Here is a 12,790-nt window from a genome sequence, read left to right on the forward strand (position 1 = left end):
AGTAACTCCAGTGAAATCAGTAGCATTTTACAGAGGTAAACACAGACAGGGGAAAAGAAAAAAGGGGCACTGAATCGATTATGTGAAGTTGCAAACCCATTCTTTTAAGGAAAACAATGGGCTAAATTAATCTAGGGTGTAATTTCACTGAAGCCAATAGAATTACCGCATAGATTAATTTGACCCACAAGCCAATCTCTGCATAACTTGCAAAGGAAATGGAAAAAAATGACTAATCTAAAAAATGAATTCGCCAGGCAGCTGTCTTCCTCTCATTCTGTACACAACTGAGAAAAAACAGTTGGACTAAGGATCTGTCCTTATTATAATTTCCCCTGCTCGAAGTTCCTTTGCAGATAATGTTTGCGACTTTCATATAACTAAAGCTGCCAGAAATGACTAAATCCCAGATTTTTAAAGGTTTTTGAACAGTGCTCTGCTTAGGGCTGCAATGCATAAATACCTTTAAAATAACCATCTGGATCAAAGTACCTCGAAGCTTAAACTTCCTCCCTGAGCTCAACTGGCCCTGGCATGTCTCTTCATCACCTCCGCTAGCCAAGCTTGGGACTTGAACGCCACCTCCTTTTGTGTCCTGTGGCGGCATTAACAATTCATGCCCGCCACCATCAGCAGCACTTTAACAAGACTTAAAATGCCCCCTTGCAACCTTGCTACCGGTAGCGGTATCTTTTGCCTTCAGTTTTTTTAGTTTACAACAGAGACTGGGACCCCTGTGATAACAGCGGCATATGCATAGATTGAATCAGTCCTGCAGTGCTTATATTCTATTCGTCTCTGTTTTATACTGCTGTCCATCACCATAGTAGCAACAGGAAACAACAGACAAGTCCCTAATGAAATCTGTGGAGTTTCTAGCATGTCTTTCTTTTTGGGATTAACCCTGCTTGAGGAATGATTTGGGTTTCTGTTTATTTATTCATTTATTTTGGGGTCGATTCATGTCGGGGAAGGCTTTGTTTTGGGCTGGGAGGTAAAGTGGGCAGGAAGAGATGTCAGTGTTGTGACTCCAGGACAGCAGACAATCAGAGCAGGATTATACCCAGCCAGAGTCATTGGCAGGATCAGGCCCTAAATAGCCAAGGCAGGCAAAGTCCCTGGACGTGTTCTTAGCCTGTTTTGTGCATAAGGAAACGTGTGGTGCAGGGTAGATTGAGTAACTTCCTTAAGGTCAGGCAGGAAATCTGCAGCAGAGCGGGGAATTACTTATGAGTTGCAAACTAGTCCCTTAATCACCAGACCAATCTTCCTCTCAGATGCCAACTGCATTAGAGACTGCTGTTCAGTGATAGAATAAGTATGAGGGTTTCACTCGCTGAGAGTTATATCTCCCTGTAAAGTTTTTAAGTATAGTCAGTTCAAGCCAAAACAGCCAATCAATATTCTGACCTATGCCCCATGCACCAGAAAGGATGTAAATAAAATAACAGGCGCTGTAATACAGCTCGGTGATTTATCTGCGAATCTCCTTTGAGGCAGAAGCCACGCAAAAGTCTTGAAACCAAAGGCCAGGAGGTAATTGGTGTATTTTATTATATTTACAAATAGTTTCATGGGAACATAAGTATGCAGAGGGAAACATTCCCTGGCTGGGAGATTATTATGTGGTCAAGCTGAGGGAATAATATTTCTCTTTTTCTTTTAGAATAGGACAGAATCTCGGCACCGCTTCTCGCCTACCAAGATGTCACCTGTGCCTTATGAATCAGACCCTATTCCACCCACTGGGTGTCTACGAGGATGTGTAAGTGGGAGTCTATTCCACCTTACTCGAGCCCAGAAAAATCTATTAATCGTCTACTTTTGTTAACGTACCACTACTTTAACCTTAAGACTGATTCACAAAAAAGCAGCAAGGAGTTGGAAGATCCACCCGCCTTTTGCATTAACCATTTCTCAGAGACCTTAACCAGGGTGGGATACAATTGCACTTAGGCACCTAAATACAATTATGTGCTTCATAGGCGGACCAGAATTTGGGCCTATCCATAGCTATGTGTTCATATTGTGCCCTGCCAAGAGGGTCACTAGGTAGCTGTAAATATAAGCATACTTCATGGCTTGTACACATAGTACTATTATAGGCAAGATGCTGCTCTCTGCACTAGTATAAACTCCAGAGTGGTTTAATTGAATTTAATGGAGTTATACCAGTGAGCAAAGGATGGTCTCATTAAACAATCTACTAAATCATAATCTACTAAACAGAAATAAAAGGTTATGAATGCACTCTCTGTTCTGGCCAAAAGAATATGACATCTTTCCAATTAGAAAGGAACAATAAAAAATGGAATTAATAGTGTAAAGAGGCACAAAATTAGGCAATTACATTCAAATGGCCTGACAACTCTTATTAGAGGGTATAACTCTGTATGACGTGTGGAGGAAGGGCAATGTGCTTTGGAGTGAAGTCAATATTGACTTAACAAAAGGTGCTTAGAAAAGGTGATATCTGCTCTTTTTGAAAAGTGTGATGGTTGTGGCCCATGCCCAAGCTAAATTCCAACTCTGATGATTAACAGTTATGGCTTCAATCCTGCAACACTTAACAAAAATTCCCAGACAAAAATACTTGTGCTAAAATAGAGCTGAGCCTGAGAATACACAGCAGTAATTTATGGGGAAGCACATTATCGCAGGGTGGTTGTAACAATCTGCAAAATGAAATTACTTCATCTTCAGAACCTGTGATACACGACAAGGGTGAGGTAAAATGGCCTTAGCCCAAATGTGAATCAGGCTTTGTCCATGGTTCATTAAATAGTCAAGTTATCCTAGTATGCAAGGTGTGGGACACAGTCCCACAAGTCTCTTCTCTCGGGTAGTGTGATATCCAGGTCGTTTTAGAAAGCCAGCCAAATTAAGCTCGTATTTACCTGCTATTCAACCTCCCAAAAACGAGTGGCATTATAGAGGGCACAAGCTAAGGCTGGGGTTGCTCTGTTTTTCTAGAGCCCGATGCAAAGCCTGCTGTAAAGACATTCACCGACTTGAAGGCGCTTCGCAGCAGGCCCTTCATTCTTATTCCACCTAAGAATAAAACCTATTTTGAAAAAGAAGAAAGGCACATGGGTCAAAGGGCAGGTGCCTTGCTTTCAGGAAGTGTATAAATTCGCAACTGCAACTTGAAAACTTGTCTCTTCTCTTAGAGGTCGTGTCAAGCGTTATTTAGTTGCCAGCTCCAGTGGACCTTTTAAATTCAGGGACCAGAACAACTTCATGCCCAGCTTTGACAGCATTTCCATATGGAGGACTGCTGCTTGAACTAACTGGATTTTAAACAGGCAGTGTTTTGAAATGTATCACCTCCCTGTAGTCTGCAGATGTTAATTTTATTAGAGGGGAAAGAAAGTCCTTTCCCTGACCTTTTTCTATCTAGTTCAATCCAGTCCTCCCTCACCCTAGTAAGTCCTAGAAATTCTAGAAACATAATTAATACAAAGATAAGTCTATGGGCACTCTTTTATAGATCTGCATCTGGGTTTCTGAAGGGAAAAAAGAAAAAAAGGATGGGCTCAGCAATATGCTGATGCTTGCCGATGATATATAGCTCAGTTCTTGAGTTTACAAGAGCAACAGTTCATTGTGAAGCGATAAATAATAGTTGTTAATCAGATAAGAATAGCAGCACAGTTCATAGCAAAAAAATTAGAGGCTAAATGTATTAAAGCAAACTGTTCCTTTGAAAATCATGTTAGCTGCATACTAAGATGCTAATTTATGTTCCTCCTGGTACAGACCTTCACCGAATATTGGTTGCACACAAATGGAAATGTGATTTTGCGGTTGATGCGTGACGTCACAGAAATGTGTGCGGGGACTACAGCCGCGGATGGGAACTCTACGACCTGGATTGTTGCTCCCTGCTCAGTCACTGACCTATTGTATGACATGGGGCAAGTGACTTCACCTCTCCTTACCTCTCTTTCCCCGTTTGTACCATGGGGAGAAAGATATGGACCTCCTTTATAAAGCATTTAAGCATCTACGAACGAACAGTCCTAGACGCTATTACACCAAAACCAATAGCTCCTCCCTGACACCTGCACTTGGGACTGAGGCTCCAATACATAACCCAGGCCTTTCTTTTGCCTGCACATACTTTAGGTTTATGATACCTAGAGATAAATAGTCATAGAAGAAACCTCAAAACTAGCCAAAGTCACCAAGCTATAGACCTTGTCACCAACCTAGATTCTCCAAACTGGGATTTCAGCTGACTTCTGCCACCCTGCCCCTTTCCTTAGCCATAGCCAAATAGTATAGGTGTATCTCTGGCTCCAGTCATTCGCCCAACAGCCGCAGCGGAGAAGATGGTGTTTTGCCCTACTGTTGAAGCAGATCTTTTCCAGAACTGAGTGGGACTAAGATCTGACAAGGCAGCTCCCCGCCGCACCCATACCTGAAGCCTGGAAGATGTGGAAATGGCATCCTCTGAATATCCCCAGAAGAGAAGGTCTCTTCCTTCTCTTCCCCAAGAGACTGAATGGGTGCCTCCAAACATTTTCAAAGGAAATGAGAGTGGTTATTGAAGCTAGTGGGGTGAGAAGCAGAGAGAGGAAGGGACCTAGTACATTTGGACTGGAGTTTCTGGTCAGAGTAAACTGGAAGATGCAATCAGATCTGAACAAATGTACTCAATGCCTGTTCATGTGCACCTATACCATTAGCGCAATTGGGGAAGCTGCAGTTAGAAAAAGGCCGTTTTCTTCGCCTAAGGTCTTACAGGTTGACAACGTACGATTCGGTTCAGATCCTTCCACCCATGGCAGGGGAAGAAGATCATTTGCATTTAATCAAACACCTAATGCAGGGGACCAGAATTACAGTAGCCATTAACTTGGGCACAGATTTCAGCATGCTTCTTTTCTTTCACACATGGCACAAGAGAATTTTCCCAACTTATAAAAAGCAGCATGCTAAAACTTGTTGTAAAGCCTGATAATGATATCCACCCTAACACAACCATCCTTTTTTCTACAATCACAATCAACGGGTACTCCAATTTGACAACAGATACCCTAAGATTTCACCTACCTTCCATACAGACTACAAAGTTGCAAAATAAGGGTTATTATTTTTTAAATTCCCAAGGCCTTCCTCTGTCTTTGGAAATATGCTATAGTGTGTTTTTACCACATATCAGATGTTACAGATGATAACAAACTCATTCCAAGTTTTCAGAAATAAGGAAAGAAGGTGAATTTTGAGGGCCAATGAAAATAAATATATGTAGACTTCAAAATGAGTAATAGTTTGATTATGCAGGTCTCCTTGCCTATCTATGAGAGCTTGAAAAATCCTCTGACAAAACCTTCACTATCTGCTAAGACCTCTGTGGTCTTATCTACAAAAAAGGGTATATGGGCAAGTTAAAAATACAGAAGTGTGGGCTTTGTGTGGTTCAAATGCAATCTCCAGAGAACATATAAAAGTGGCCTGTCAGATCTGGAATGTATTTGGGGAAGACGCAATTAATATCTAGAAGACCAGGGGACAGAAAGGGGACAGAAGCAGTTAGTATTAAAGTTCTTAGGTCACAGGATCTCTATTTGTAGAAGAGATAAGTATAGTACCTTGTCTTCTATAGTATTGCCTCTGCAATTCAGGCAAAGAAAAAGGACTGCTATTCCAAGAATACTGTTTCAGAACAACACAGAGGTAGAGAGGGAGTCATAGCAAGACACCCTACTTAAAATCAGATGCCGACAAATTACCAAAAATAGACCATTAAATTTACAAATTTATGCTTACACATATTTGACAATACTTATCTTTTTAAGGCTAAATAATATTTACTTGCATGACTGTTCCTGTAGCAACAGTGGCAGATTTAATCAATGAGTTGCAAAGGTTATACATAAAGGGCGCGTCCAGGTGTGCATGGACGTTTGGTTCCCCGGGGACAAGTAGCAGTGGCACACCTTGCACCGCTGCTTCTTGTCCCTGCGGAACACCTGTGCCACACATGCTTTTTTGCCCCGGGTGGTGTAGGGGAGGCTGGAGCCAGCATTGTGCTGGCCCCAGCAGCCTTACCCGGGGTCCTGCAGGCCTCCCGGAGCTGCAGCCACGGTGATCCTGCCGGGCAGAGCCTAGCCAGCAGCCTCAGCACAGCTCCGAGCAGCCTGACTGCTTTTTAGTGGTGCATGCCGCCCGAGTGTGTGCTGCTTCACGGTTTTTTTTGACCCCTGGATATCCAGGAGTCAAAAAAACAAAACAAAACAAAAAATCAGGAAAAAGCCGAAGTAGTGCACACTCGGGCAGCGTGCCCTTGCAGGGTAGAGAACTCTGGACTGTACGGTATGTGGCACTGCAAACGTGTTTGCCATATACCGCATGACCGCACTCATCTGGATGTGCCCAAGGAGTCTATAGATCAGTGTCTGGGCTTAATGTCATGGGAACTATACTTGAAAGGAAAGTGTGGTTTAGGAGGTCATAGTTCTTAGGATAAAGAGCATTTAAAATAATTCTGTCCATCATTCGTCGGCATATCATAAAGCTACCTCATAGTTTAGTGCAGGTCAACATCTTTACTGCTGAGAGACTTCGAGTGGGAAAGGCCACAAGTCAGTTATGTACAGACAACCTTGTGTCCCAACCTGGAATGTTACTACTCGTTTTGTAACAGATGCCTAAGGACCACATAACAATCAAAGTCCCTGAAGTGTGGCCTAAATTTCTGGCCAGCAAAGAAAGAGCAGGACCATGCATTCAGGGTTCAACCTGAGATCTGTTTTCCCCACCCTCTGTCTCTGCCGCACCACAGACAGAGCTCTTGCATAACTGAGCTCCATGTTACAAAGCAGAAGCACACGTGCACCACCTCCAGAAACCCAACACCTTATTGTACTAGTGGTTAGTAAACCATTGTGCCAAGACCTCCAGGACCAGAAAGGCAGGGGCTCATATTGCCACACAGAGCACAAGGACCCAGGTCTGTGGCTGTTTCCTGTTCTGGGGCCTAGTATGATGGCGACCTATGCCCACATAACCTTAGCATGACTTAGTTTACCCTCCTTACCTTTATGACGTCTTCATCAGCTGATTTACATTCAGTGGAGTCTGAAACATCTATCACTGAACCATCCTCCTCTACGGCAACAACCTTCACCGGCACAGACACCGTCTTGCCCGTCAGAATGGCTGTGTTGAGGACTTCAGTGTCCTGCACATACAAAAAGGGGGTTGGATGTTCAATGAACCTGACCACTTGACATAATGGAGAAACTCTTACGGGCAATTAGTGAAGATGCCTGTTGACTTTCATCCTTGACTGGCAGTTCTTTTAAATCATGTACTGCTCAAGTCCTCTGCTTATTCAAAATAGCAAATGATGAGCCTGTCAATTGACACCCCCAGCACAGTATAAGAAAGCATGGCTCTTCTGCATTGCAAACGATAGGGTCATTTGTCACAATCTTCACAGGCTTCAGAGCCATCCGGGAAACAGATTGCAGCTCTGCTCTGGGCCCTGGAACCGCACCGTCACCGCCCCATGATCCTGGCTCCAACCCTGGCACTGCCCACTATTCCTGCTCCCAGACAACACTCCCCACCCACCTGCATCCCCATCCCATCTGGCCAACCGAGCCCGCCCTGCCTGTGGGGGTCCTGAGCTGGTCTGTATGCAGACCCCACACACCCTGCAATGGGTGCAGTGCAGATAGGCCTGGGCTGGATAGGATACATGCCCCCTTCCCCGGCCCACAACTGCTCACCAAAGCTTCCTAAGCAGCCATCCAGCCCAAATAACGCCCCACCCCTGGGATATAATGATTCCTTCTCGACTTCCTTTCCCCCAAGTTATGTCAGTAGATGAAGATATAGATAACAAGTACACTGTTTCCTGGCCTCCCCACCCCACTTCAACACGTGCTATTTTTCAGATTCTCTTTAAAAGATTTGCCTGTTCGATGGTTTTCTATTTTGTCGGCTTAATTGCATGGTGAGTGAAACCTTCATTTTCGTGTCAAATTAGAAAGAGATGTGGAGCCAACAACAATGGAATGCCAAATGCAAATTTTCAAATCTTTCCCCATCAGAATCCCACCTGGAGGCATTTTACTGGCCATCAAGCTACATTTATCTCCGTCTCTAATGAATTCACAGAGCCCGCACACTAATGACTCCATTAACACAGCCTTCGTCTATATCATGGCATGGATGCAGTTTGATTAATTACTCCAAATGAGCTGCTACTGTGGTAGCAGTGCACATTGAAGGAGAACTTCCAAAAATCCTTTCAGGAACTTGCTTCTACAGAAGAAACCCTTACCACCAGAGCCAGAAACGTGTACAGCAGTGAATGATCAATGTCTTCTTGCGAGTTTCGTCTTAGTGCTTCAGAAACGGGTTGCGGCTGATATATATATCTATATATATATATATTTTTTCCTTTTCAATCTATTTGCTCGCCATTTTTTGCTTCCATAAAAGTAATCATTGTTTGGCAACTATGAAAAAAGTAGCTGTCCAACTAATCTTCCTTTAATGTCTGTAATTAGGGTCAGGAGAAGTGGAGCTGGATTTTAGTGAGAAATCTGATATTGACATGCAAAGGCAGATTCGCTATCCCTTGCTTCTGTCTGCTAGCTAGATTGATGGGAAGCGATGGGTATTGACCAAAAGTCAAAGGCATCTGGAAATGACCAATAAGTATTTGCAACGAGGATGTATTATTAATCAGTATCAGGCAAATTCTACAGAAACTAGCTTGAATGAAATGAATTCAAGTACTGATAGCAGTAGTGCTCAATAAACAAGCATGTTAATGCTTTGCAATCATTCAGGTTTCAGGAAAGCACTTGTGTGTGTGCTTGAGACCAGCTCTGCTAGGGGCACCACTAAAAGCACGTGCTTAACTTGAAGCTTTGACTTCAGTGAGATTTAAGCATGTACTTAAAAGTATTACCAAGAAACGTTGCTTTTGATATGTTGAAGATATGTATGAGAGATATGTTCTTTGCTCTAGACTATGTAAGGTATAGCCCAGAAGTTTAATGCAATAGATGAGGAATGCTCATTGAGGGTGATCAAGCTCATTTATAATCAGATGTCCTCCTCTAGGGAGGACAAGTATTGGTGAGAAAACAGAAGACAAAAGTGGAAGTGCAAACAAACCCCAAGGTCTTTATTAGAACAAGGGAATGACCAAGATAAAGGGGAAAAATGTATCATCCCATGAAAAATGAAACAATTAGATGCATTGGTATGAGACAGATTTAGACTGCATGAAACATGTTGGGCAAATAGGGTCAACCTCATCCATTTATACCAGGAATGAATGAAGCCAGCTTTCTGATCCAACGCCACTGACGTCAATAAAAGGCTTCCATTGACTGCAGGCCTAGATCAGTTTGGCACCAGTTATCAGGACTATAAAATCAATATAAACCAATGTGTAAAATAACAGCAAGATACAATTGGTATATAAATCAATATGCACTGGTGTAGGATAGGAAAACAGAGCCCCATGCACCTCTTTGTAAGAACTGATTGGTGATTATTAGCCACCAAATGCCAATCAGACTTCAGTGCTACTGAAGGTTAATGCAAAGTTTACAGTAGGATTTGTATTCCTTTTGTTCACTTGACACAAATGGGGGATGCTGAGTTCAAGCGAGAAGGTCACATCACCGGCCCTTTCATTTCTGCATGTTCTCAAATACAGTTTTCTTGATCCTGACTTAGGTGTGCTCCTGCATTCCTCCCCACAACACAGCATGCCGGGAAACCCCCAGTGCCAACTAGCTGTGGCTGCATCACAAACACGCACTTCACTGGGAAGAAAAACTACAATATAAATCAATATTTCAGAGGCTCGGATTCAGTATTGTGCAACTACGGTAGGCTGTGTAAAGACATTTCTAAGAGCTAGCTATGTTCAGACGTCAAAAATATATTTCCTCAGAGGTGTGAAGTAAGAACTGAATTAATTGTCTGACCGCAAGGTTTAGAAACAAGCTAGCTTTTTTAAATACGTCTCCAACATGTAACAGCGTTTCTGCTAGATTCGAATAGGTATCTTTTATGTCTCTGTGGTAGAGCTTATTATAAAGAAACTGCTTTCTGAATGTAACGTATCTGTGATGGCTATTACTGACAGCATCTGAAATCTAGAGAAGTGAAAGCACAAGTTATATGGCCAGATCCTCAGAGAGTGAAACTCTGCGTATCTCTGCTAAAGGCATCGGTGAAGAATCAGAAACAGAGAGCTGAAAAGTCCCAGATGTAAAACGGTGAATACCCTTTCCTGCTTCTGTACTTTGAGGCTTTTCCTAAGGATAGATATCACATCAAATCTGGAATTCTACCAAGGCAGGTGGAAACTGCATATTCATATTGCAGGCTGGGTCCCTGAATAATAATTACATGAGTGTTTATCTCCAATTCCTTCTCTCTACCTGAATGCATTAGCGCTTCAGCCGAGCTCTTCTTAATTACAACTGTAACCTGCTAATAGTGTTTCTTTGTTGTCTGAAGGAATCTACTTCTTATCCAGCCTAGGCTAAATTAAAATTTAATACAACATCAGGTCGCAACAGAACTAGGAAGCAAATGACAGCTGTTTAATTAAAACCTAAAGCTGATTAGATGGCACTACTGAGAGATATACTCTAGAGAAAGAGTCGAAAACTACTGAAACTCGAGGCCAGGATAATGGCTTTATTTAAATATGAATAAACCCTATGCACAGCTACTGTAAATGTCTGACAACTCACTCCTCTGGACAAATGGAGGCGGGGGGGGAAATGTGAATGGGAGACTTGTCAAGAGTCATGATAAAGCCGTGATTACTAACATTCCCTTTTAACACGGAGTGTATGTTGCTAGGACATGGATTATTGAGGAGTGACTATAATGGATATTAATGACCCCACTCAGCGAAATCCACAAGTGTGGCATAAAGCCGAAATAATTAGGCTTTAAACAGCCGTGCTTCCTGCGGTAGAGTCTTCCCCTGACCCACACACACAGCTTGGCCAAGGGACTGTGACCCACGCAAGGGCTTTTTGACCAATATATCAATATTATAGCTCACCTCTGGGCTGCAAAGGTATTTCTGTCTATTTATATAGGCTTCATCATCGTAGCAGTCTGCCACATCCCAGGCATTTATTGATTTATCTAACGACTCCTCCTTCGCAGCCTGTGGCAGCGTTGTCCTTATTTTATAGCCGGGGATCGGAGGTACTGAGAAACTGAGTTGTCCGGGATCTCATCAGAAGCTTGTTGCTACGCCAGGAACAAGACCCATGCTTCCTAACTCCCAACACCGTGCCACATCGTTCCTCCCCTTATGCAACTGCTTCATGAGCATCCTATACCCTCTCCCTACCGGTTGGCATAGCGGGTGCAAAGCGCCAGGTGCTGGCCCTCTGGATGGGTACAAACGTCAGTCCCCATGATTAACACACAAGCTGGCTGATTTTTCAGAGGTTAACAACACGTGTTGCAGTATGGTACACCTAATAAACACTCAATTGTAAATCAGGAGGGAAACCTAAAGCCAGCCCTAGTCTGCTGACAAATGTTCCAGCTAAATGCCTTTTGGCATCTAGTTGAAATGACTGTCTTTAGTGAAGAAGGCAGAGAGCCGAAACATTTGTCTGCAGAACTGCATTCCTTTACTATTATGATTTGTTCCCTAGCGCATATACCCCGCGAAAATGTGTTATATTAGAAGCAACCTTTGGGAACCCATTCCCCTGACGTTTAAGCAGCACTTCTTAAAAATGTAAAATCGCCAAGCAGATTGGGAGGGTGTGTGTGTGTGTGTGTTTTCTTAATACAATAAATTATGCATCACCTTTTTCTTCAGATCAAAGAACAAGGCAATATAAGTCTATTAAGCAAGCTTAATATATAAATTAGATGCTTTGCTGAAATTATTATAATCCAAAGCAATTCTAATGTACTTTCCCCTCATAACTGAACAGTGTTTTAGGCTTCAAATACATATTAATGAACCTTTCTTGGTAGGGAGCTATTTATATTTTCCACCATTATATCAATTGTGACTCACAGGTAAAATTTGCCATTTTGTCACCCAAGGGTGAGAAGGTACAACTGAGATTGTGTGTTTATTAAACATTAGGAAACATTTGCAATCTTCCACAAGCACACATTGTTCTCTGACCTTTTTTCTTACATTAATACAGTGAGTTACACTCTGCTGAGTCTGTTTCATGCTAAATAGGAAGTCTACACTTTAATACCACTACGAGCGCGAGTAGGTGGCTTAGTAGGTTTTCAGGTACTTACTGCCTGTGGGCCAGATCCTACAAGTTCGTGACCTGGCTGAAAGGGGCATATATGAAATGACTGCCAGCTCTTAAATTACGAAGGGACTGATGACATATTTCTGCAGTTTTCAAGAGAATGACCGGCAAAGTCAGCTTCCACTCACCAAGGGTTTAGATACTGGACAGAGGTCCAAAAGGTTTAACATGCCCATTCCCTCCTGCTCCAGCCACTCTTGGTGTCACTAGAAGGTCATATTCCTTTTCCCTCTACCAGTTCCATCTCCAGCTGTTTTCTCATTTCAACCTGTTATATACTGAATTATTATTAAGAATGACCAACTATGACAGCTGGTAAATCATAAATACCGCAGCCTATCACATCCGAGTTAAAGGTCATCCTTTATCGCTCCTGTCTTCATGTAGAACAGCTCTACTTAATAGTGGGATCCCCAAGGAAGAATAGGCAGGTGCATTTATTCTGCAGGAGAAATTAATTAAGATAGATGAAGCCATTCAGAGAG

At 42.6% G+C, this 12,790-nt stretch overlaps 1 protein-coding gene across 3 annotated transcripts in view; it reads right to left on the bottom strand.

The window, feature by feature from the left end:
- Positions 1–12,790, bottom strand: part of TMEM132B (transmembrane protein 132B) — a 301,506-nt gene that overhangs the window by 55,589 nt on the left and 233,127 nt on the right. For all 3 annotated transcript variants that reach the window (XM_014518020.2, XM_014518014.2, XM_025197775.1), the window contains one exon: positions 7,046–7,189. In XM_014518020.2, the coding sequence (XP_014373506.1) occupies positions 7,046–7,189 (144 nt within the window). The remainder of the gene's footprint in view (positions 1–7,045; positions 7,190–12,790) is intronic.

Source organism: Alligator sinensis, unplaced genomic scaffold (genome assembly GCF_000455745.1).
Source record: "Alligator sinensis unplaced genomic scaffold, ASM45574v1 scaffold628_2, whole genome shotgun sequence".
Classification (NCBI taxonomy): Eukaryota; Metazoa; Chordata; order Crocodylia; family Alligatoridae; genus Alligator; species Alligator sinensis.